This window comes from Phlebotomus papatasi, chromosome 3 (assembly GCF_024763615.1).
Source record: "Phlebotomus papatasi isolate M1 chromosome 3, Ppap_2.1, whole genome shotgun sequence".
In the NCBI taxonomy this organism is placed as follows: Eukaryota; Metazoa; Arthropoda; class Insecta; order Diptera; family Psychodidae; genus Phlebotomus; species Phlebotomus papatasi.
Window position 1 is genome coordinate 32,457,023 of NC_077224.1, and position 23,141 is coordinate 32,480,163.

The 23,141-nt window shown below is 33.1% G+C and overlaps 1 protein-coding gene across 3 annotated transcripts; it reads left to right on the forward strand.

The window, feature by feature from the left end:
- Positions 1–1,449: 1,449 nt before the first annotated feature.
- LOC129805313 (clavesin-2-like) lies at positions 1,450–20,056 on the forward strand. Of its 3 annotated transcripts, none has more exons than XM_055853138.1 (3): positions 1,450–1,945; positions 12,902–13,614; positions 19,409–20,056. In XM_055853138.1, the coding sequence occupies exons 2-3, from the start codon at positions 13,015–13,017 to the stop codon at positions 19,814–19,816; spliced, it is 1,008 nt and encodes a 335-aa protein (XP_055709113.1). In that variant the 5' UTR covers positions 1,450–1,945; positions 12,902–13,014; the 3' UTR covers positions 19,817–20,056. The 3 variants fall into 3 exon arrangements, with proteins under 3 accessions (XP_055709113.1, XP_055709114.1, XP_055709115.1); XM_055853139.1 differs by having other exon boundaries at positions 1,504–1,921; XM_055853140.1 differs by having other exon boundaries at positions 1,508–1,750.
- The last annotated feature ends 3,085 nt before the right edge of the window (positions 20,057–23,141 follow it).

Here is a 23,141-nt window from a genome sequence, read left to right on the forward strand (position 1 = left end):
GTAAGTGATTTTCAGTTTTTTTTCCATGACTTATGCAGATATAGGGGAAAGTACTCTCTCTTTGAACGTTCATGCCTTCGAATAATGTGAATTTTCTTTTATTTTTCCTAAGTCATTTACACATTTCTGTTAACTATTAGTTAACTTGTCATCAATTATTGATAATTATGCTACAGTCATGTGGAAATGTCTTATGAAACGTAACAGAAATTCACATTATTCGAAGGCATGCACGTTCGAAGGGAGAGTACTTTCCCCTAGCAATATCTTTAACCAACATAAAATTTTGTGGGGATGTTTATTTAAGGTTCCTGCATCAAATGATACCATATTTTTAAATTATTAGGGGAAAGTGCTATCCCTTCGAACGTTCATGCCTTCGAATAATGTCAATTTTCTTTTAGTTTTTTTTAACAGACTTATACATTTCTATTAAATATTAGTTGGCCTATCATCAATTGTTGATAATTCCATGATAATTTTGTGAAAATCTCTTACGAAAAACAAAAGAAATTCACATTATTCGAAGGCATGAGCGTTCGAAGGGAGAGTACTTTCCCTTATAAGTTGACTTACAGTAGTGGATCTGTGGATACGACGATACGTGTCTTAATATCCAATATAATAGTATATTTATGTTGGCATTCGCTAAAAAAATTTAAAATTCTTCGTTTTAATAGTTAAAGTTTCTTTCTTCCCGACTTGAACTTTGTATGAATGGAATGATGGTGCTATTCCAATGAAAAAATGAGCATGTTTTTTAACACATTACTGTTTTCAAGTACTAAAAAGGTCATGACTGTTCCCACATGTTATTTCAATTAATGTCGATGGCATTGTGATCGGGGGTGAAAGCTTGCTCGGCGGGAATATTCGAATTCGGATTTCGGTTGGGAAATCGACAAGATGAATTTAATGTTTTCACTTTCATAGTATTTTCTACATTTTCTTTATCATGATTGACAAAATGTAAGGTTCTTCTCTCTACATAAAAACTTCATATTTTCCCCAGTCATCGTTGTGTTGAAACACGAAATAGTCATGACAGGAACTGACACAGAGGAAAAGTTCAACCGAAATCCAAATGCGAATATTCCCTCCGAGCAAGTTTTCACCTGATCACAATGCCATCTGACATTCAATCAATGTGGAGTAACCTGTCATGTCAGCTTGGTGGCGTGATGCAGTTGGATGGCCGGGAGTTGGCAACTTTAGCCTTAACTGCGGGTTTTCGCAGGTTTTCCATGAGCTTTTCCGTGAATTCTCAGTGATTAAAAGTCGGCGAGCAGCATTAATATTCTCTACTCATTATTTTCCTTGAAATGACGTATGGGAACAGACGTGGTCTTTTTTAGTACTTGAGAACAGTAATGTGCTAAAAAACATGGTCACTTTTTCATTGGAATAGCACCATGAATCACGCCTCATGCACAACTGCTACTGACCCCCTAACTTTGAAAAACTCCAAGCCAACACTGCTGAAGAGTTGGTGCTCAACATTTCGTTCAGTGTGACTCCAACTGCTTTGCCGAGAGTGTCTGTATCGCCTTTGCTTGGGCGTGCGTTGAATCTGTACGGGAGTGACGACGGTGTGGCGCCATTCGGAGCCATCACTAGTTCCGCCAACCTCTGCAAAGCCTCATATTTAATTGTGAACTTCAATTGCGTCACATAGTAAAGTGATTTCAGTGATTTGTGATTTTCGTGGGCACACCAAATCAATTGGGGAGTGTGGCTTAGAGTGGAAAAAGTAATTTACTCCATCCAGATTAAAATTGCTACTGCAAGTGTGTGTCTGTGTAATATAAAGTATTATTAGCAGTTGTCTAATATCTCAGAAACATAAATATTTATATGGAGTGCAAGTGGTTTCGGCACGAGAGAAGATCTTAATCTTTTAACACTTTTGTATACAAGAAAGGTGCGTGGATGTTCTGTTAGAACGGTAATATCTTTTTACACTTGAAAATTGTGCACAGAATTTTAGTTCAATGGATGGGATTATATGAATTTGAGGTTGAAGATAGTTCATATAGTTGTGTGGGCACTCGCGAAAAAACCATATGCTTAACGGCTCCGTGAATCTAATTTTAATGACCCGCGCGGTAGTCGTGAAAAAAACTTAATTTGCATTCTCACCAGTGATATTTCAAAAGTTGCAGATGTTTTGTATGCCATCACAAAGAGGTGGTTCAACTCTGTTTTTTTCCTCAATGAACGGAAATCCTGCTACTATCTGCAAAGACGAAGATCCCCTTTTATTGCCATTTCACCGATTTCAAATAACTTTTCTTCTAAGATTGGGCAGGAAAAAAAACCCCAACCGTTTTCTATACCTCTCACAGAGACTTTCAAGTATATCTTGGAAACTGGTTCTCTCTCGAGGTGTCTTTTATTTTCCTTTCTTTCTCGCCGCGACTTGGCGTTGTGTTAATGCAGTGGCGAGAATCATTGGGATTGGATATGCGATGGCCTTTTTTTTATTCCACTTTAAGCCAACTGGACACTTCCATAAAAGTCGTTTTCAGGAACAAGAGAATAACTTAAAAAAAAATATTCTCATGCTTCTCCTGCAGATGATGCTGCCTTTTTATGGTTTTCCAATGTTAGTCAGTCAGACCGGGAAAGAATTATAATGATTTTTTCTGTGTTGCTCCCTTATTATTCTTCATTGTTATTATTTCATGATTATTGTTGCTCTTGACCGATTTATACCCTCCCGTCGAATTCACAATAATGTTTCCAATTTTCAAGTGTGTGTTTACATAATAAAATCACTCGCATGAGATGGATAATGCCAAATAAGCAATACGGTGTGCAATTGAGCAATGAAGGCAGACAGAGCTGAAAATTCGTTCTAGACACTTTTGCTAAAATGTTGATTTTCTTGTGCGTTTTTCCTTGTATGAGGAAATATTGCGTATAATTTTGAAATTCATTACAAATTGAAATGAGACTTGTAAAGTCGAACACAACATTATATACATAAATTTTAGTTTACATATAACTTATTCTGTTTTACAAGCATTACTTACATTTAACAGAATAAATAAGTTTTGTTATGAATTGTTGACACGTTATTAAAAGAAGTCATATATATTTTTGTAGGGAGAGTGCCGAGTTATCTGAGTGAATTCCGCTAGAAAGTAATTTAGGCCGCGCCTCCTTCAAAGGTTGTGGCTTACTGAATTTAATATTAGTGAATTCGAGCAATAAAAAAAACTCTGGAGAATAGTTTAATCCAACTAGCATCATAAAATTATTGATCATCATAAGCATCACTAGCATCATAAAAAATATTTGTTTGGCAATTTGTACGACAACTGTCAATTCTATACTTAAAAAGAAAATGTAGGGCTTACGAAAATTTACGAAAAATTTGTTTATTTTGACAGCACTATTTAGTATTCGATTAAAAGCTTTAGAATTATAAAAGGGAAAAGTCGCCAGCGCCACTCGCGGGAGAAAATAGTGCCCTCATGTGGAGAAAATTTAAGTGCCAGTAAATTTTTATAAATTTTATTTATTTTAATTTAAATCGGAAATACTTTGCAGTAAAAAAAAAAGAAAACCTTTAAAAACTATTCAGTTCTTTTAAGATGAAAATGGTGCAAAACGAAGCATAATTATTTTCTACTTGTATTTTGATAATGAATATCACTGAAATAATTAAAATTAAAAGTTGCCTGAGTCAGTATAGGGGTAAATATATGTATATTAATGACAATTTTTGACAAAAATTGCTTCCAATGTATAGAAAGAATAAAAACAGGTGTCTACCAAACAATATAGAACGAGTTTTTGGTTGGGACCCTTGCCTATAAGTAGATGTAGACGTCGCTTTTGATTGACAAGAGAGGCGTGCTAGTACGAGTTTTACTGCTCGAACTCAAAGAGAGAGCAGTTATATAAACGTCTTTTTTTCAACTTGTCACTGTTCTGGAGCTTAAACGGTAAGAGATATCGACTTCAAGTTTTCGATGACCCCCCAATAAAAAAAAACAATATCTCGCGACGTTTTTTCCCCTCCTCCCCATGTTTTTTTTTGGTTTTCCTCAAAACTGGCAAAAGATTTTTCAATGATTTTCGGATATGTTTTAGAGGTAGTCCAAGCGAACATTTCGCCCTAACATACTTATGACCGAAAAATTCGCCATTTTGAATTAATGAAGGTCAAAGATCAACTAGCCTGGAGGGCCTAATTTTCAACGGATTTCGTTAAATTTGGACTTTTTGGAAAGGTATAGGAAATTCTGAACCCGGCTGCATCGGTCTTCATCGGTAATGAACCGGTTAAGTATCGATTTTGAATAATTTTTTTTCGGAAAATTTTTTTGACCTTAAATTTGTTCTCGAGCTAGAGGTCAAACGGTAAGAGATATCGACTTGCGGTCTTCGATGACCCCCAATAAAAAAACAATATCTTTAGACATTTTCCCCTTTTTCCCCTACTCCCCTCCCTTCCCCTAAAAAGCATGTTTTTTCGGTTTTTCTCAAAGTTGGCCCAAGCTTTTTCAATCAATGTTTTAGAGGTAGTCAAGGTGAACATTTCGCCCTAATATACTAATGACCGGAAAATTCGCCATTTTGAATTATTGAAGGTCAAAGGTCAACCACTTTGGAAAGATATTTTAATTTTGAACCCGACTGCATCGGTCTTCATCGGTAATGAACCGGTTAAGTACCGATTTTTGAATAATTTTACATCCCCTATAAGTAAAATTCCCCAAAAACAATGTTTTTTTTGGGTTTTCTCAAAATTAGCCCAAGCTTTTTCAATATTTTTTTTAATAATTTCTTAATGGCTTTCTCATTGTCTATAAACAAGATTAAATCAGCAGTAACCCTATGTGCATACAAAAAATATGCTAACGGAGAGGACTTTCTTGTGAGTTCGAGCATTTCGCAAAGCTGGGACGCTTTGCCATCTCTTTTTCTCCTGTGATACAGTTTTTTCTCAATTTTTTTTATAAATAGAAGTTATATGAATTGTATATGGGTCATGGTTTATTTATTAAGTTATAAACAAGAGGGTTTTTATAGCTCTTATTTAGAACTAAATCTGGAGTGAAACGATAGTAAAATCTATTTTATTCGGTCTTAATTCCGAAAGGAAGCGTGACTTAAAAATAATTTTGGGAAAGGTTATTAGTATTTATTTTAAGTCAAATACTTCTTCTGATCAAAAGATATGATTAAAAATGTTAGAAAATAATTTATCTTAAAAAAACCCAAAATGCTGAAACCCATTCAGATGCAGATAATCTCAAGATTATTGGAATCAAAATATATTTAGATTTTGGCGTATTATGATAGAATTTTTCTGTATTTTAATTCACGATGGAGCTTAATGAAAAAGAAAAAAAATATATAAAACGCATTTTGCTTTTGCAACCCTGTAAGATAATCTTCCAACTCACGTGAATCGTAAATCATTTGTGAAGAATAAATAAGCAAATGTAATTGATATGTTCTTTGAAGACTTATTAAATCTCACATAATGATACTCTAGCGATAGGAGAATTGGTTTTTGCGGCTTGGAAATTCAAATGCTTTAAAATATGCACTAACATTTTTTTTTTAAATATATTCTATCAACATTTCTTTGCTGAATGCTGCTCTTTTTATGATTTCTCAAATATATTTGATACAGATTAACCTCAATGAAATCAGAAGCCGATTGAATTTTTTTAATTGATATGCGGGGCTAGAGGATGATAAACCAGTCTGATTAGTAATTTAATAACACAAAACTGTGGTTGATGGAAGGTGGCAAAAAATGCGAGCATAAGTAATGGGAATTAATGTAAGAGAATTCATTTTAGTAAAGTGCTCGTTAATAATTGTTGAGAAATATGTGCCAGGGCAATTTTCTTCGTTGCAATTAGGTATCAAAATACCTTAAGAGTCAAAAGTCCAACAATGAGTCATGCTGAAACATAAAGAGAAGTCCAATCTTGGATTGGATGACTAGTGAAAATCCAGAGACGTTTTGTCTTGTAACATGAAATTTCCGTGTTTTGCAATACAAAGTTCACCGCAGTTGTTTACAACTTTCACTATATTATTTTATCTCATAAAAATATTAATCGTGGTTAGGAGGAAAACCTCTTAGAACTAATCGATTTTATACACCACGCCAGACACAATCTTGTCACTTTCTAAATCAATATCACACTTCATTTATCACTTTTTCACCAGCAGGTTGGAATATCTCGTAAAAATTGCGATAAGTACATCATATCTTTAAGTACCATAAGGAGCCTCAGTGTCTCGTGAAGAGTGTCTCGAGAGCTTTTCAACTGATAACAGATTGTATACTTTAGGCGGGATTTAAGCTATAACGACAGTTACAGCATCATTTCATATCTCATATTTATGCTGGGGCAGGTTAAAGGCCATTGTCGTGTTTGAAAAATCATGGGCGTGATTTCTGAAATGATGAAAATTACATGGGATGCACAAGAAATTCTCTTTCATATCTCGTGTGTTTATTTGGCGTCTTTTCGTGGTCAAGACTCAATGATGGAAGAAAAAAAAGTAACAACACGGAAAAGATAAAAGCAAGAAAAATCATCTATAGTTTCGTACAGCATGTTTCTAAAACACGTTTTACTTTTTTTGAGAGATGTATATTTTTTCATTCTGGGTTGACTTTATAATTATTCAAATTCCAAGGAATCATATTATATTTCATAAATTTGAAATTTTCATTAAAATGATATCCCACTATTTTTCGGATTCTTTTATCTGCCTATATCAATAGACCAACTTGTTTGGGATATTGATTTTGTATCTTCACTAACCCGTCCATAAACCAATAACAATATGTTTTTTTTTAAGTTGTCTCTTTTATCCCTAACTTTGTTTTCAAAACCAAGCTACAATTTTAAAAACTCGTTCTAGCTGAATTTCTCTTGCTTGTATTCAATGATTTATGAAAATGCTTATCATTTTGATTTTCAATTGTTCTATTTATAATTTGTAATCTAGTAAATCGTAAATCTTATCTTAATTTTCAATGAATTAATTTTAAAGGTCTAAATATATTTACAACAAGTTATATGAACTGAGAGGCAATTACAAATTTTTAAAACGATAAGAATTATTTATTTATAGGTAAAGTTTCTACGAACACATTAGGAATGAATCGAAAATGAACCGATAATAGCCTTTATTTACCGAAAATTCATTTCCTTGAATTATGTTTTATTTTGAGCGTGATTTTATATTAATTTTCAAACTGTCTTAGCTTAGAGAAAACTAAAAAAACACCTATATAAACTATCTACTAATAAAATGGGGAGTCGCCGAAGTTCAGGAGTCGATATCTCACAAATTTAGCGTTTAGGCGAATTACAGAAACATAAAAAAAATATCGTGACCTTATTTGTCTCGAAACATCAAAATTCCAAAGTTTTGCTAAAATATCGGTGTAAAATTTTATATTCTTTCAATTATCTCTTTAGTATTTTTATAAACTCTTAGCTAGATCTAAAGCATAAAATTTGAAGATCAAGTAACGAATACAGAGTTCAAAATATTTCTCAGTAAATAAACTATTTATAAAGAAAACTTATATTTTGTTTTGCGTCATCTTATTGTCTTTGTATTATACACAGCGTCCCATAAAAGTTAAGCTAAAAATAATTCAGACGGATTTAGTCGAATCAGAGTGATAAGAAAATTGTAATGACCTCAATTTATAATTCTTGTGTTAAGACTGGAATCAGAAAATATCGAAAATTGTCTCCCATTAAATCTTTCACGTGGCTTCGCGTGAGATCATTGTGCAAGTGTTTAAAGTATTTAACTTTTCCATTTGTGCTAATTTAACCGTCACTAAAAGGCAAATTGAAGTGCGATTCTATTGCACACAAAAATGAAAACAACTATTCTAATGTATTTTACAAAATCATCAATTTTGCATGTTAAATTGACAAAAGGGCTAAGTTTGCAGGCAGGTGTTCACCAAAAGTTTGGTAGCCATTGGAAGTTACAAAAGAACACCTGTAGGTTGATAAACCAATCCAAAGGGGAAATTATGATTTTTGAGCTGGCCTTTGGAGGCGAGAACTAACATGGAATTAATTAGTTATATCTTGATGAATTTTTCTTACAATACACGTGACTCTAAAATATTTTGCAATCGAAGAAAATTTCAATTTGCGGACGGAAGGAGAATTGTAAAAAAAAATCGTGCCAATATTTTGCAACAAGTAAAGAATTATTCAGTGAAAATGCATGCAAATGGTTGGAATTGTAGAACTAAAATCTATACAATACTTACCTTGTTCGATTCATTTGCAGAAATTGGTATTCTCATTTGCACAATTAATAATTTTATGGGTAGTTCAACATTGTAATTATAGTTTTTATTGATGATTGTGTATGCAGATAATCTTGGGAATATTTTAAAAATGATATTTTCTATTGCAATTCATTTTCTTTCATTCCTTTCCCCAAACATTACTTATGAAATTTTATCAAAACTCTCATTCAATAAGAAAATTAATTTAATAAAATATCCTGAGCCCGATTCTACATGTTTTTTGATATGATTTTGTTTTTTTGTGCATTCTGTGATGTATAAAAGGAAAGTAGATAAAAATGTAATGTTTAGTAGACAGAAAAAATAAGTAAACACCTATACATTTATTTAAAAACTATAAAAGGTGTCTCTTTAATTTTTGAAACAGAGTTTCTGCAGAAGCAACATTCAAATATCTGCTTTGAATATATATTCCGATATTAGTTTTAACGTACAGAAAAACGTAACAAGACGATCAAGACTATTAAATTTAAAAGTTTTATTGAGCTATATAGTGAGGAAATAAATTGTTATTAATTTGAAAGTAAACTCGTTTTTAAATTTATCACATCCAGACAGTTTTGTAAAATGAAATTATGCTGTAATAAAAAATTTCTCATGAATCTTTTATTGTATTCATTTAGCTTTCTCGTCACTTGCATTTTACACAAAAGAAAACTAATTAAGATTGCAGATTCTCCTACTCGTGAATTCTATGCTAAGCCTTAAAAAGGGATATTACGATTATTATCAGTCTGCTTGGCAAAGTATCGTCGTACTCACGAGATCACATCAAAACTTGTGTAGAATTGTGCGACAAATATAAGAATACACACAGAAAAATTTTGACTCTAAATTTAAGAATATATAAGATCCTGGGAACTTAAATTGGACGTGAATCCCCGAGGCGTTTAAGTTTAGAAGCTCTGAGCGAAAGAAATGAGCTAGAATCCCTAGCTCTTTCAAATTAAGAGATCGGGAACTTAAGTTCAGCATTAGCTGGAAAATGAAAAATGTCTACAGATTTGCAAATTGCAACTAAAACTAAATGATCAAGGATTTAGAATTAGGGCATTGGCATTCATTCGATGGGATTTGAAATTAAATTCCTAGGTGTTTCTGTTCAAGAATTTTTCATTTTTCTGTGTGTATGATAAAAACTCAATTACCAGTTAAGCAATATTCGTAATAATAATGCTCTCAAATAAATCTCAATTAATCTCAATCGGACAAAAAATAAATTCCTTAGTTAGTGCTTTTAAGGGTTTGACTCTCACAAAACGTAATAAGGAATAATTCAAGGTCATTGACGTATAAGGATATCTAAGGGAAAGCGCGCTAGCTTCAGACTACTCAAGCATTGAACAACCCAATCTCTTCTCTATGTTCCTAATGGATTTGACCCATGGATCTTTTCAGGAAATTTGAAGCATCGGACTAGCTATTAAAATCTAATATTATAATTGGTCAAATTAATTAAAAACACATTGTAAAGAATAAATTGTTCGAAGCTTGAGTCGTCCCAAGGTAGGACGCTTTCTCCTACAATAAAAAAGTCTTCAGGATAGAAAGAGTGTCCTTCTTTTGAGCCTCGGCATTTCTGAGAGCAATGCAAAATTTAAACACACAAATTAGCAGATTTTTCGAAAGATATCGTGGCACTTTAATAGCTTTTAATTAAAATAACCCTTGGATTTTTTTTCTTGGAAATCTTTTTAAGATTTTGAATTGAATTAAATTTGAATTTGAATTTAATGAAATTAGTTAATGCTCTAGCACATCTTTTAGATCAAGAAAATTTCATAAAATCAAAATTCAGGTCCATTCCATTCCGAAACTTTTTGCATAAGTCCGTCATATTTTTTCGCACTCTTCTTTTTCTTTTAAGCAGCACACCAAATTCAATTTAGTTTAATCTAATTTTGAGAACAAAAGGGTGATACATGAGAGAGAATGAGAAGGAGAATGAATTTGAGAATGAAAGGGATAGTGAATTTATATTTTATGAAATTGGCTTGGTCTAAAAGGTATGCCGGAGCTATTATGGCTCCGGCGGTTCAGGAAAATATCATGAAGTCGAAATTCGCATCCCTTTCTTTCTCACATGTTTTGTATATGACTATCTCATTCTTTCGCATACAAAATTCGATTGAGCTAAATTGAATTTGGTGTGATGTTTAAAAGAAGAAGAAGAGTGCGAGAGAATGAGACAGACATACGCTAAGCATGTGAGAAAGGGATTCGAATTTTGTCTTCATGAAATTTTCCCGTTTTAAAAGGTGTGCCGAAGTCATTATGGCTCCGACACACCTTTTAGATCAGGGAAATTTCATGAAGTCGAAATTCGAATTCTCTTCTTTCTCACATGCTTTGAATATGTCTATCTCATTCTATCGTACTCTTCTTCTTCTTTTAAACATCAGTCCAAATTCAATTTAGCTCAATCGAATTTGCTGTGCAAAAGAATGAGATAGTCATATGGAAAACATGTGAGAAAGAAAGCGATTCGAATTTCGACTTCATGAAATTTTCCTGATCTAAAAGGTGTGCCGGAGTCATTAGGAACGAATTCTTATCTCTCTTATTCTGCACAGCAAATGGTATGATACAACGTACTAAAACTTCATCTAAGAGCAAGTTTTCGAAATCTTTGATGTCGAATTTTCAATATCGATTTTTTTTTTCAATTTTAGAACACCTGGCGGTGATCATACGAAATTTAGATGTTCTCAAGAGTCATAGTATTTCACAAAACCTTTCTGTATCATCTAAAAGATCAACAAATTCTAACGATTAGAAAGGGATCTGTGAGGTCTGTGAGCATTTTAATATTTTTTGGCACCTAGTGTATAAGGCTTCAAATGGATTCAAGCCGATCCTCGGGAATATTTAGCTTTTAAAATTTGGCAGTAATGGCTCTGGCACACATTTTATATTGGAAAAAATTCATAAAGTTAAAATTCAAATCCCTTTCTTTTCAAAGGTTCTACAATGTCTATCCTACTCTTTCGCACTCTTTTACTTCTTTTGAACATTACGTTAAATTAAATTTAGTTCAGCCAAGTTTTGTATCCGAAAAAATGAGATACGAAATACACTTATGCAAGTCTTTTGAGAAATCAGTCAAAAAGAGACATGAATTTTGATTTCATAAAATTTAACTGGTTTAAATGGTGTGCCGGAGGCATTAAAATTCAAAAAGAAAAAGCATCATAAAGGATTAGGTGAAGGAAATTCAAACTAAAGGCCTCTAATTGATAATCCTAAGTCCTCATTGCATGACAGTTTGGGATAACTCTTTACTGCCAAATTTTACAAGCTAAATATTCTCGAGAATCCATCTCAATCTAAGTCTATTTGGGCCCAGGGTCAGGACTAAAGAAGTTCTTTTAGTTGCTAAGCTGTCAGATGCAATAGGAGTTATCAAGAAAACAGAATTTTGAGGCAATCAAAACTATAGCGATATGTGGGAGGCGGTAAATCTGATATCGTCCATCCCATTTTTGACCTTGCCTTTGTCGTTTGTCGATATGTTTTCCATTGTCTTTTTGTAAGTATAAAATAGGGTACAATTAGATGGGAATGAAATTGGACTTAACCCTTTAAGGACGATTGGGACACCGGTGTCCCATAAAGAAAATAATTTTTCCTGACTACCTAAAGTTATTTTTTTCTTATGTCTGTAACATAATTGTAAAGTAGAAGGATGAAGGAATCTAGAATATTTTTGCAAGTCTCCAGCTATTTGCTATGTAGTGAATATTTAAGCTCAAAAATGGCGAATTTTTAAATTCTCAAAATCATAATTGAATTTATTTTTTTTATACTTCCAATTTTTTTTTAAGCAAAACCCCTTTGTCAATAAAAACTACAATACTCAAGCGTAATATTTTTCATTAAAGCGAAAAATATTATTCATTGGTATTGTCAGAAAAATTACTTAAATTTTTGGGCTATTTTTGTCCCTATCGTTCATAAAAGCACAAAATACACCGAATCAGATTCTGTTGGACTTTCCAAGGTTAAATGTAAGACTAATCATTGATTATGTTTCTCAGTTTAATTTTTATTGTTGATTTTCAGTCCGTAAAAAGTGTCTCGTCGTTAAAGGGTTAACTGGGAATTTTATTATTTCCTGATTGCTACAAAGAGGCAAAAGGGAAGACAACGAAGAAGTTCTCGTGATTGTAAGGGCTTGTCTTGTACTTCTTCGTGGTCATCTTTTTCATTCTGAAAGAGTGAAGGAATTATCAAATTCTAGTTCAGATCCAATTGCAAATTATCCATTGTACTTTCTACGTAAAATTGTTAAAATTTACGTTGAAAATTGCTAATTCCAATTCTTCTGTCCAATCTACTGCAACCCATTCAAACTATCTCTTGTTGTCATTTGTACTAACAAATAATAAAATATGAAATATTTCTAAATATTCTTCCTCTTTATCATTCCGATATCTCCGATATCTTATCAGTAGGTGTGCTTCATTATTGACTTTTGTGATTTCTATTTTGTGTATGGTGTTACCAAAATCAACCTCAAAGTCCAAAAATGTTAAATCTCTTGTCTTTTTTCATGATTCCTATTTACAGAAGATTCCCACTGAGCTACCTGCAATCTAATCAGTGACCAAAAGTAGAGCGCATCGATTGATAAAGCCAGAGCTTGCGACATTGCCAAAGGGAGAGGTAGTGGATAGGTGAAGATGTCGGAATACTTTGAGTTCCAATGGGACATGCGTTCCAAAATCAGTGACGTGCGAATGGGCACCAAGAAGTACTACAATGTGTGCAATGAGCCCACCGAATGGAATCAGGCCCTCTTTCGCATCAAAGAACTAATTGGCGCCAGTATGGACTATGCTCTTAAGGATAAATCCTGCTATCATGACAACGACTTTCTCCTGCGGTTCCTCTTTGCGCGCAAATTCGACGTGGACGAAGCATTTAGACTCATCGTACGCTACTTTGCCTACCTACAGAAGAATCATGCTATTTTCCAAAGATTGTCCGTCTTCGATGAGAGTGTTCAGTTAGCCCTTCGGGATGGCTTCCCTGGCGTACTTCCAGAACGTGATCGACGTGGCCGGAAAGTCCTGGTATTCTTTACGGCCAATTGGGATCCAGCCCTATATTCTCTGCTCACTGTCTACCGAGCCATGTTGCTCTCACTGGAGAAATTGCTCGAAGACAAACAGAATCAGGCTAATGGATTTGTTGCCATCGTTGATTGGAGTAACCTCACACTTCAGAAGTCTTCCCACCTCAATCCAAAGATACTCAAGCTCATGATCGAGGGTCTGCAGGTTTGTAACTTCAAATACTTATTTTTGCCCTTATGCTAATGCAATGGAAAATGATGATTAAAATTTCTTATCGAAACACATAAATTTATCGTGTCAAGATGTTATATCTTGCCTTTTGGATTAGTCATATTAATGTTTATGCATCATAAATGGAACTTGCAAAGAAATAATTTAGCGACTTTTTTATGCAAATTCTAATTTCATGAGTCCATATAAAGTTTTTCCTACATATCATTCGAATAAATAATAGACTATTAAGGAAATGTCTCGTAAATTTAGAATACGATTCAATTAGTGTTATTTTATTCTTACTTATAAGGTTTATGATAAATTTTCTGCTGCTTAACTTTTACGATTGTCAGTCTTTTTTTTGTAATAGGTTGTAATATTAAATTCAGAGATAAAAAAAGAAATATTTAACAGTCACAAGATCATTTTAGTTGTAAAATTTGCATTTATACTTTCAATTGTTTTGAGAATTTTCTTTGAGAGATTTCAGATATGTACATAGACAAGCACATGGTCAAAGAATAGTGTAACATTTGACTTTTAATGTCTTTTTTCTAAGAATTGGTTGATTAGGGTAAGTGTGCCAAATTCCGGCCAGCTTGCAATTTCGGCCACCTTTTTTGTTACTCGAATTTCCATGAATTTTTAGTTTTTACATACTCTAGAGATTATACAATGCAAAAGAATAACAAAAAATGTGGCTTTGACAAACGAGATGACGTGAAAAAGACATTTGAAGAATTCGCGATGGGCGAAGAACTATGAGAATGAAGGTGGCCGAAATAGGGCATCAAAGCTATGTCTATATTTTTATTCATTTTAAAATGCATTAAGAATGATTTTAGAGTAAATAAAGACAGTAAAATCTTTACAAGGTTCCAAGCAACACTCTTTAGGAAGAAAGAATAAAAAGATTAATTTGAATTTAAAATATTACATTTCAAACTTCAGACTTTGACGCTTGTGTGCAACTATGCCGAAATTTGGCTCACTTACCCCAATTTCTATTATCTCACTAGCTCACATTCTATATCAGGCGAACGTTAGCAAAATATGGCAAGCTAAAAATTTGATAATTTTTTATCTTCCAAGATAAAAAACACAGGCTTTAATTTTTTTTCGTACAGATGGCCTGTATGGATCGGTATGGTATAGGGTAAGAGTGCCAAATTTCGGCATAGTTACATGCAAACGACAAAGTCTCAAGTTTGAAATGTAATATTTTTAATAAAAATTCAATATTTTTGTTACTCTTTTATAAGGAGTGTTGCTTGGAACCTTGCAGACAGTTTATCATCTTTATTTTCTCCAAAATCATTCTTAATACATTTTAAAATGAATAAAAGTGTAGACATAGCATTGGTGGTCTATTTCGGCCACCTTCATTCTCATAGTTCTTCGCCGTTCCAGAATTCTTTCAATGTCTTTTTCAGATCATCTTGCTCGTCAAAGCGACATTTTTTGTTATTTTTTTGCATTGTACAATCTCAAGAGAATGCAAAAACTAAAAATTCATGGAAATTAGAGGAACAAAAAATATGGCCGAAATTGCAAGCTGGCCGGAATTTGGTACACTTATCCTAAACGTCAAAGATTTTAATGGATCCAAACTAACTAAACCGAATATAGAAAAAGTAATTTTAATAAGAGAAGTAGTGCATCTTTGAATTGGGGCAGCTTTAATATTGGGGTTTTCTCCTATTATTAAATGAAATTGGACCTTACTGTGATTATTATTTAGCTAGATTTAGTTAGATACAGTGGTGGAACTAAGTATAATTCCACCCATTAATCCTTAAAGAAACTTAACAAAAAAAAAAGAAATGTCGAAAAAAATTCATACGTAGACCATAACGTCCTTTCATGCCAACATAAAAAATCGACATTTTGATTTTTTATTCTAAGTATTTTTTGAAATATAATAGAATTTTGTTTTTTAGGGTGGAAATAAGTATAATTCCACTCAATAAATTGAGCGCTAGGGTATTTATTTTTGACCAAATTTAGGTTAATATCTTTTAATAATTTCATTTTTAACTATAATTAATAAATTAAGTTCCATTTTCTAAAGTTTTGCATTAATTTTTACCGGAATATCGTAGGAAAAATTTTAACGAACAAAAATAAGGGAAAAATTAAAGTTTTGGTGGGGATGGATCTTAGGAACTAAGAAAAATGACTACGTTTTATCAGATAATTGTGAAATTTGTCAATATATCCACCATACATGCCTCTTAAGGTACTCCAAGGGCCAAAAACCTTCAAGTGTTACAGGCCAAAAGAGCTTTTTGCCTCTAACAGTGTTGCTTTTCAGTGTAGAAGGTACTTTTGCACCGAAATTTGATTGTAAAACGATGCTTTCTGTTTAGTCTGGTTTAGTCTGGTAATGCTTTTGTCCCAAAATGGCATTCGTGTGAGATCTTGGGTCATCGTCGCATAAAAACTAAAAATTGTTGCAAAAAAGGCTTTTTTTTAACAGTTTGATCAATATGACATGTTTTACGCTATTTGAAAGTATGGTGGATATATTGACAAATTTCACAATTATCTGATAGAACTTAGTCATTCTTCTTAGTTCTTAAGATCCATCCCCACCAAGACTTTAATTTTTCCCTTATTTTTGTTCGTTAAAAATTATTTCTACGATATTTCGCTAAAAATTAATGCAAAACTTAATTTATTTTATTAATTATAGTTAAAAATGAAATTATTAAAAGATATTAACCTAAATTTGGTCAAAAATAAATACCCTAGCGCTCAATTTATTAAGTGGAATTATAAAAAAAAAGTTAAATTCTATAAAAGTATGAAGACAAATTCTAAAAGTTCCCCATTTTAAACTTTCTTAAAAACTAAACTTTTTTTGCCTATTTTATAAAGGAGACATATGCAGAGACTTTAAGAAAGAAAGGGATGTAAATTTTGATTTTATGAAATTTTCACGATCTAAAAACTGTGCCAGAGTCATGATTAAACTTTAGAGATCTTTCTTTAACCCTTTAAGGAACACCCGGTGTCCCATAAAGAAAATAATTTTTCCTGACTACCTAAAATCACTTTTTTTATGTTTGTATGTAATTGCAAAGTAAAAGGTTGAAGGAATTTTTTTGGATATTTTATGCAAGTCTCCAGCTATTTGCTAAATAGTAAATTTTTATGCTTAAAATGACGAATTTTTAAATATAGTCATAGTGAAAATTAATTTTAATTATTTTTTATACTTCCATTTTTTTATGCAAAACCGTTTTGGAAAAAGAAACTACAATACTCAAACATAATATTTTTCATTAAAGTTAAAATTATCATTCATTGGTATTGTCAGAAAAATTACTTAAATTTTTGGGCTATTTTTGTCCCTATCGCTCGTAGAGGTAAGAAATACACCGAATCAGACTCTGTTGGATTTTCTAACGCTAGATGTAAGACCTTTTACAGATTTTGTATATCGGTTTCATTTTTATTGCTGATTTTCGGTCCGTGAAAACTGTCTCGTCATTAAAGGGTTAAGCTGAGCAGGTTATAACATGCCGAATGTAAAACCGGGTGCCCACAATAAAACTTACAAAATAATCGGAAAAATTGTTAATACTTTTGCCAGAGATAGCGAGAGCATGTGAAAGGATAGGGACAAAGCCAAGAGAGTTAGGATTATTACAAGGAGCTTTTTCACTCTGCAGACGATCTACTTCACTACGGGTATGTGTTTCTCGTATCAAGTATACGGAAAGATTAAAAATTTCCTATGAGACGGTTATTTTAAACTTTTTTAAGTACCGAAAAGCATCCCCTAGAAAGGACAGTGCGTTGTTTTCAAACATTTTCGAGTTTCTAGCACTTTTAACAAATTTAACCCTCAAAGAGGCTCAGGTTAATCTTCGAGAAAATTTAGAACGTAAAATTTGGCAACTTGTTTGACGATAAAGAATAAACCTTAACCGTCCAAACTGTCGTACACTGACGGCTGAGGAGTGAGGATCATCTTCTCATGAAAATTTCCATTACTTAATCCTTTACGGCCAAATTGTACGAGCTAAATATTCTCCAGGATCAGTCTGATAAATATTGAATTTTTAGAATTCTTTAGATGAAAAATATTAAAGATTAAATATAATTTCTTGTTCGAAATTAGACTACATGCTCCAAATAAATTAGTAGATTAGAATTCTAGAGAAAAAAGAAAAGAACTACAGTTTTCGAAGGCTGATGCGTTCGGAAGCTGACAATGTCTGCTAATACAATCCTTTTTACTTTTAAAGTCTTATAAGAGGATAGTCGTGGGTTATTCCTCAACCAATTCAATTCAATTAATGAATAAATTATTTTGATTGTATTTAGTAGGGGAGACTGGGGCAAAGAGTCACAAAACGGATATTTTATTTTTTACAAGCTACCCGAGCACCTCCAAAATTTCTAATTAGCGCAGTTTTATAGGAAATTTTCTGCTCTACAACTTTGTGAAAGTAATTTTCTTCTATTTTGTAAGGATATACGTTTATCGAGCTGATTTCTAAAACGTAATTTTGTGACTATTTTCAAAAATGCTGGGGCAAATAGTACCAGACATTGGGTATTATCATATTTTGATTTGCTTCATTACAGGCTTCCGTAAATTTGAAAAAATACCTAGAGGACATATTTTCATAGAAAATTTATTCATCTACACCTTTGTAAAATACCGTTTTCTCTGTGAGAAAAGTGAGAAAACGAGAAAAGCGCTTTTCAAGGTATTTTAGAAAAAAAACACACACACAAAAGACTGCAAATCATTTGACCATTGCAAACAAAAAGCGGCGAGACATGATAATGACGTTTCTTTTCGCCGTGAGACATCAGAAATTGCTACGCTTTATTGTTCATTTGCTCTACCTTTTGTTACTTTTTACCCCAAGCGGCCATTTTTAATTAAAGGATTTCTGGAGAAAAAAACTTTTGTGAAATTCTAAAATAGATAGCGGATTCGTATTCAAAAAATCCAAATTATTTAGAAAATATTCACCAGTGCATCAATTTTGGAAAATAAAGGTAACAATTGTTATACGGGCTTCAGACCTAAGGCTTAGCCATATAGCTTAACTGCTCTAATTTCTTATCAATCACAATTTTTTGGTAAAATATAATTTAGGATTAGATTATTAAAGTAATATATTAGATTCTCAAAAAGGAATAAAATTGCATGCTATTTAGGATTTTGAGACCTTCGGGAACTAGGCTAAATCTCTAGTCTAAAGACCGCTTTATGCAAGGAAAATATTTCAAAAATAGGGCTAAAAATTTCGATATTTTTTATTTTCTAAATTCCTTGTTCGAATTCTAAGAAGTTTACATTACAACACTGAAGAAGGTCTATGGAGGCTATCTGTACCAAAAAAAATTGAGCCGCTATCTTTTTTACCTTGGAAGATATTGAATTTTGAAGTTTTCGATTTGTGACTTTTTGCCCCAGTCTCCCCCATTTGTAGTGTATTATAGCATACTTGCAAAAGATTCTACCTAAAACAAAGTAAAACGTTCCATTATCTGATCCCCATGGTTACTAGTTACTACCCAATTTCCCCTATAACTTTCAAAAAAGCATATCTATTTGAATTAATTTTGAGTGCAGATTAATCGTGAAGCCCAGTAATACCCGACAAATGAATAAGAAGTAATGAGCTTCTACTCTACAGGAAAAACCTGAGATCTTGAGATAATGCTATCAATTGAGTTATTACCGTTATTACTTACTATCTGACTTGATTAAATCTTAATAAAAATTAATAAATGTACTTTTTTTTCTTGCTACCAGGACTGTTTCCCAGTTCAGTTCAAAGCCATCCACTTCATCGGTCAGACGTGGTATTTAGAGGCAGCAATGGCTGTGATCCGACAGTTCCTGAAAGAGAAGACTCGTTCGCGAATTAAACTGCACAGCAATTTATCAACGCTGCACGAGTGCATCGCTCGGGATGTTCTACCCACAGAACTGGGCGGCGAAGGTCCTCCCTTCAATCCTCTCGAATGGTATCATTCACTTCTCGAATCCACCCAGGAGAGCACCAATGTCTCTGCCCAAGCCAGGCCCTACTATATCACTCAGGTCACCGTCTACTCAACCCCACCATCAAGTTGCATCAAGAATGGCAATACGGCCAGCAAAAAGGGTTCTGGGGATCCTGCCCGCAACTCGCTCTTGAGCCTCGATGACGATATCTGAGAATGCTTCCACGCTCAAACAAACAAAAATTGACTGAACTTGTGAAAATATCTTTTATATATCGTATTTTTTTTGTATTTTATAATGTTCCTGCTCCAAATCTCACGCTACGACATTCAAAAATTCTTCCACAGTGTACTTTTTGAGTAGCTTTTTAAACCGTCCAGTGACAAAAAATTTTTACTAAAAAAAAATTGTATCTTGCATCAGAAATAAACGATTGGTAGTGATTTTATACAAGGCAGTGTGTTTATTATTTCGTTTATTTTCTCGAGAAGCATCTCGACTTGAAATGTGTTCTTTTGCATATATTACGGCGTTAAATTCTAAAGACAAATTTTTAAAGTGTGTGTATGATAATACTGAATTTTGGCTGTTTTTTTTATTATAAATGTTAAAAGCAGTTTAAATTGTTAACGTAATGAGCTTGAAATTAAATTGTCTTTCAAATTCGTAAAAATACGATTTTTGGATAGATAGGTATATATGTATATATTTATTTCCAAAATTCAGTTTGATACATGTCTAAGGAGAAATATAGTTAGAGATAGAATATGTAATTCCTTACAGATATAGATACAAAAAATTGCAATATTATAAATAGATAAAGAGATAGGGTGCTAAAAAATAACTAATTGAAAGAAATAGAAGCTTTAGCCAATGAAAATCAAAATAAACATGGAAGAAAAAAGCAGCAAAAAAACTTCAAGAAAAAGTAATAATTAGATATGGCTATCAATGGTAATAAAATATTAAAAATACTTCAAGAATATTAGAGTAGTACTGGTTTGGATAGAGATCCTTGGGCATACCGTATAAATAAAGTGTGTAATTGTAATCGGTCAACCGGATAGAGCAGTATTACAGGGGTGGCAGGGGCGTACGTAGATTTCGCTATTTCCACATATCGACGGATCCATTCCATACTGTTGCGAACCTGCTTTGAAGCATACCCTGCCTGGGGGATGCTGCACGGCGCTATTTAGGAGATGAGTGCCGTGCATTGGTGAATTTTCAATTTACCCCTATACTTCATGTGAGCAACACATACTCGCCACGAAGTAAGTCGAGTGTATGTGCTTCATCGTTTAAGTTTGAGCTTGGGTTATCATCCGCGCTCGAGTGAGTGAACAAGCTTGATGCATCTATCCTGCTTGCGCAGCTTTCATCCTATATCGTCTAGACTAGAGTCTAGAGCGCGAATCCCTCCTCTGTGCGCTTTTCAGCTGCACGAGATTCCGTGAAGTATTTCATGTGAAGTAAGAAGTAGTGAAGCAAATAAAGTGTTGTTGAGTTTAACTCCTGGCATTTGTTTTTCCTCACTGCCATCGTGGTCTCCGGTCAAATCCGCAACAATACTATACTTACCCAAAATTACAACATTTCAGGAGAGCCATTTGAAATTAGCAAATTGCTATGCTGCCCGTGTATTATTAGATGAGATTCTTAATAATCTCACCTACTATAATCCTAACAAAATCTCATGTCCTCCGATCGGCCCCAAACTTCGCCAAAATGTGTTTTATCACTTCCTGATTTCGAATATATGGGGGGCTAAGTTACATTCCCGGCCGTCTGTCCGGTCTTTGGAGCTTAATAGCTCCTAAACACTAAGAAAGATATCGACTTTTGCGGTTTTCGGCAAAGGTTATATCATACGTTTATAAGAAAATTACGAAAAAAAAATATTTTAATGTAAATATTTAACAAAATCCAAATGTTTTATTGTAGTCAGACAAAATTAAAACAGATTTAAGCAAATTTACAGGGAGTTCCGGCTTAAGTGAAAGCGGTTTCAAAGAATCGAATTTGAATTGGCTATGGGAACCCATTTATAAAATAATTTTTGAAATGCCCCTAAATCAAGGGGGAGATATTAAGGTCGGAAGTGGTGTACAGCTCAAAATGAAGTGCTTGGAAGTCTTTGGAAGTGAGAGTGCTCGAAAATAAAATCTTATTGGTCGAAAAAGTTTCTTGAGATTTAGCAAGTTCGGTTATGATAATAAAATAGAGTAAATAATGCTAAAATTTATTATAACTTAATTTTGTGTTGTAATTTCTTCGAGGAAATATTCAGTTGACGGTTATAAATTTATTTACAATATTCATTATTTATAAAAAAAAATGTATCTTTTTCGTTACAATTTCATTTTAATTAATTTTTACACGAGTTTCAAATTAATATAGTTGCTCGTAAATAACGATTTAAGTGGATTAGTCATAAACGATCCAAATAGTTAAGCGCCCGAATTAGCACACTTGACTATATTGATATTTCTTGTTATTCTCTCTTCGGGAGGGTTATATGGAACCTTGAAAAGTAGTTTATCATCTTTGTTTTCATTAAATCAGTTACTAAAATATTGAAAAATTAATAAATATATAGACATTGCTTTGGGTAGTATTTCGGCCACTTTGAGTGTAATACCGGCCACCTTGTTTGTGACCACCTTTATTGAAGCAACGAATAGAAAATTTCAAAACGTCATACGTCAAATATTTCCTTTAATACGTTTATATGACTCACAAACCCTGAGATCTTCCGTGTAATTTGTCCTGAAGACCTGAAGAGCTTACCTTAGCAGCCCAAATTTACTCGCAGATTCCCGTAGCAGTTAGCCCTTCCTAACTTTTTCATAGAAGCGATGTTTTTTTTTCACTGGGCATTGTAGAACTCAGAAATTGAAAAAAAAAAAACACAAAATATATAAGAAATTTAGGAAAGCAAAAGATGTTGCCGGAATAGGCAACACTACCCCACCGGAGAGACGCTCACAAACTATACTTTTTTACGCGAAATACAGGATCCAGCTGGGAAATTTTACCCGAAATTTAAAAATTGATTCACTATTAACATAAACAGAAACAATCTTTTATGAAAACTAATCAATTTTCAAGAAAAACACCGAAGGAAAACCTTCTGCACTTCACCACAAATACGCAATTTAATTTCAAATTATAACTAAAATTTAACGGACTTTGTGTTAATACATCCTAAAATGAATAAATATTTAAAAGCAAAATGAATTCATTGACTATTCGAAGATTACATACATAATTTTAATTAATTTATTTGAATGGCCGAAATTCCACTCAAAGTGACCAAAATTAGAAGCTGGCCGAAATTTGGCACACTTTCTCTACATGGGTGGCATATTTTTTCACTGAAAAGAATAAGGGGAGCTGTAGGAACGGTATCAACTGTTTTACGGGATATTATGGTACTTTTTAGTGGTAATCCTTAACCAACGACCTCTCTATTCAATACCAGAGTACAGGATTTGCCGGAACCCCCGCGCCGTGGTTAAACGGGTATGATGGGGTT

Excerpts from the sequence above, each read along its gene's own strand:
- LOC129805313 (XM_055853138.1), top strand. The coding sequence starts at position 13,015 with ATGTCGGAATACTTTGAGTTCCAATGGGACATGCGTTCCAAAATCAGT. Across the intron at positions 13,615-19,408 it reads TCATGATCGAGGGTCTGCAG|GACTGTTTCCCAGTTCAGTT; the intron begins GTTTGTAACTTC and ends TCTTGCTACCAG.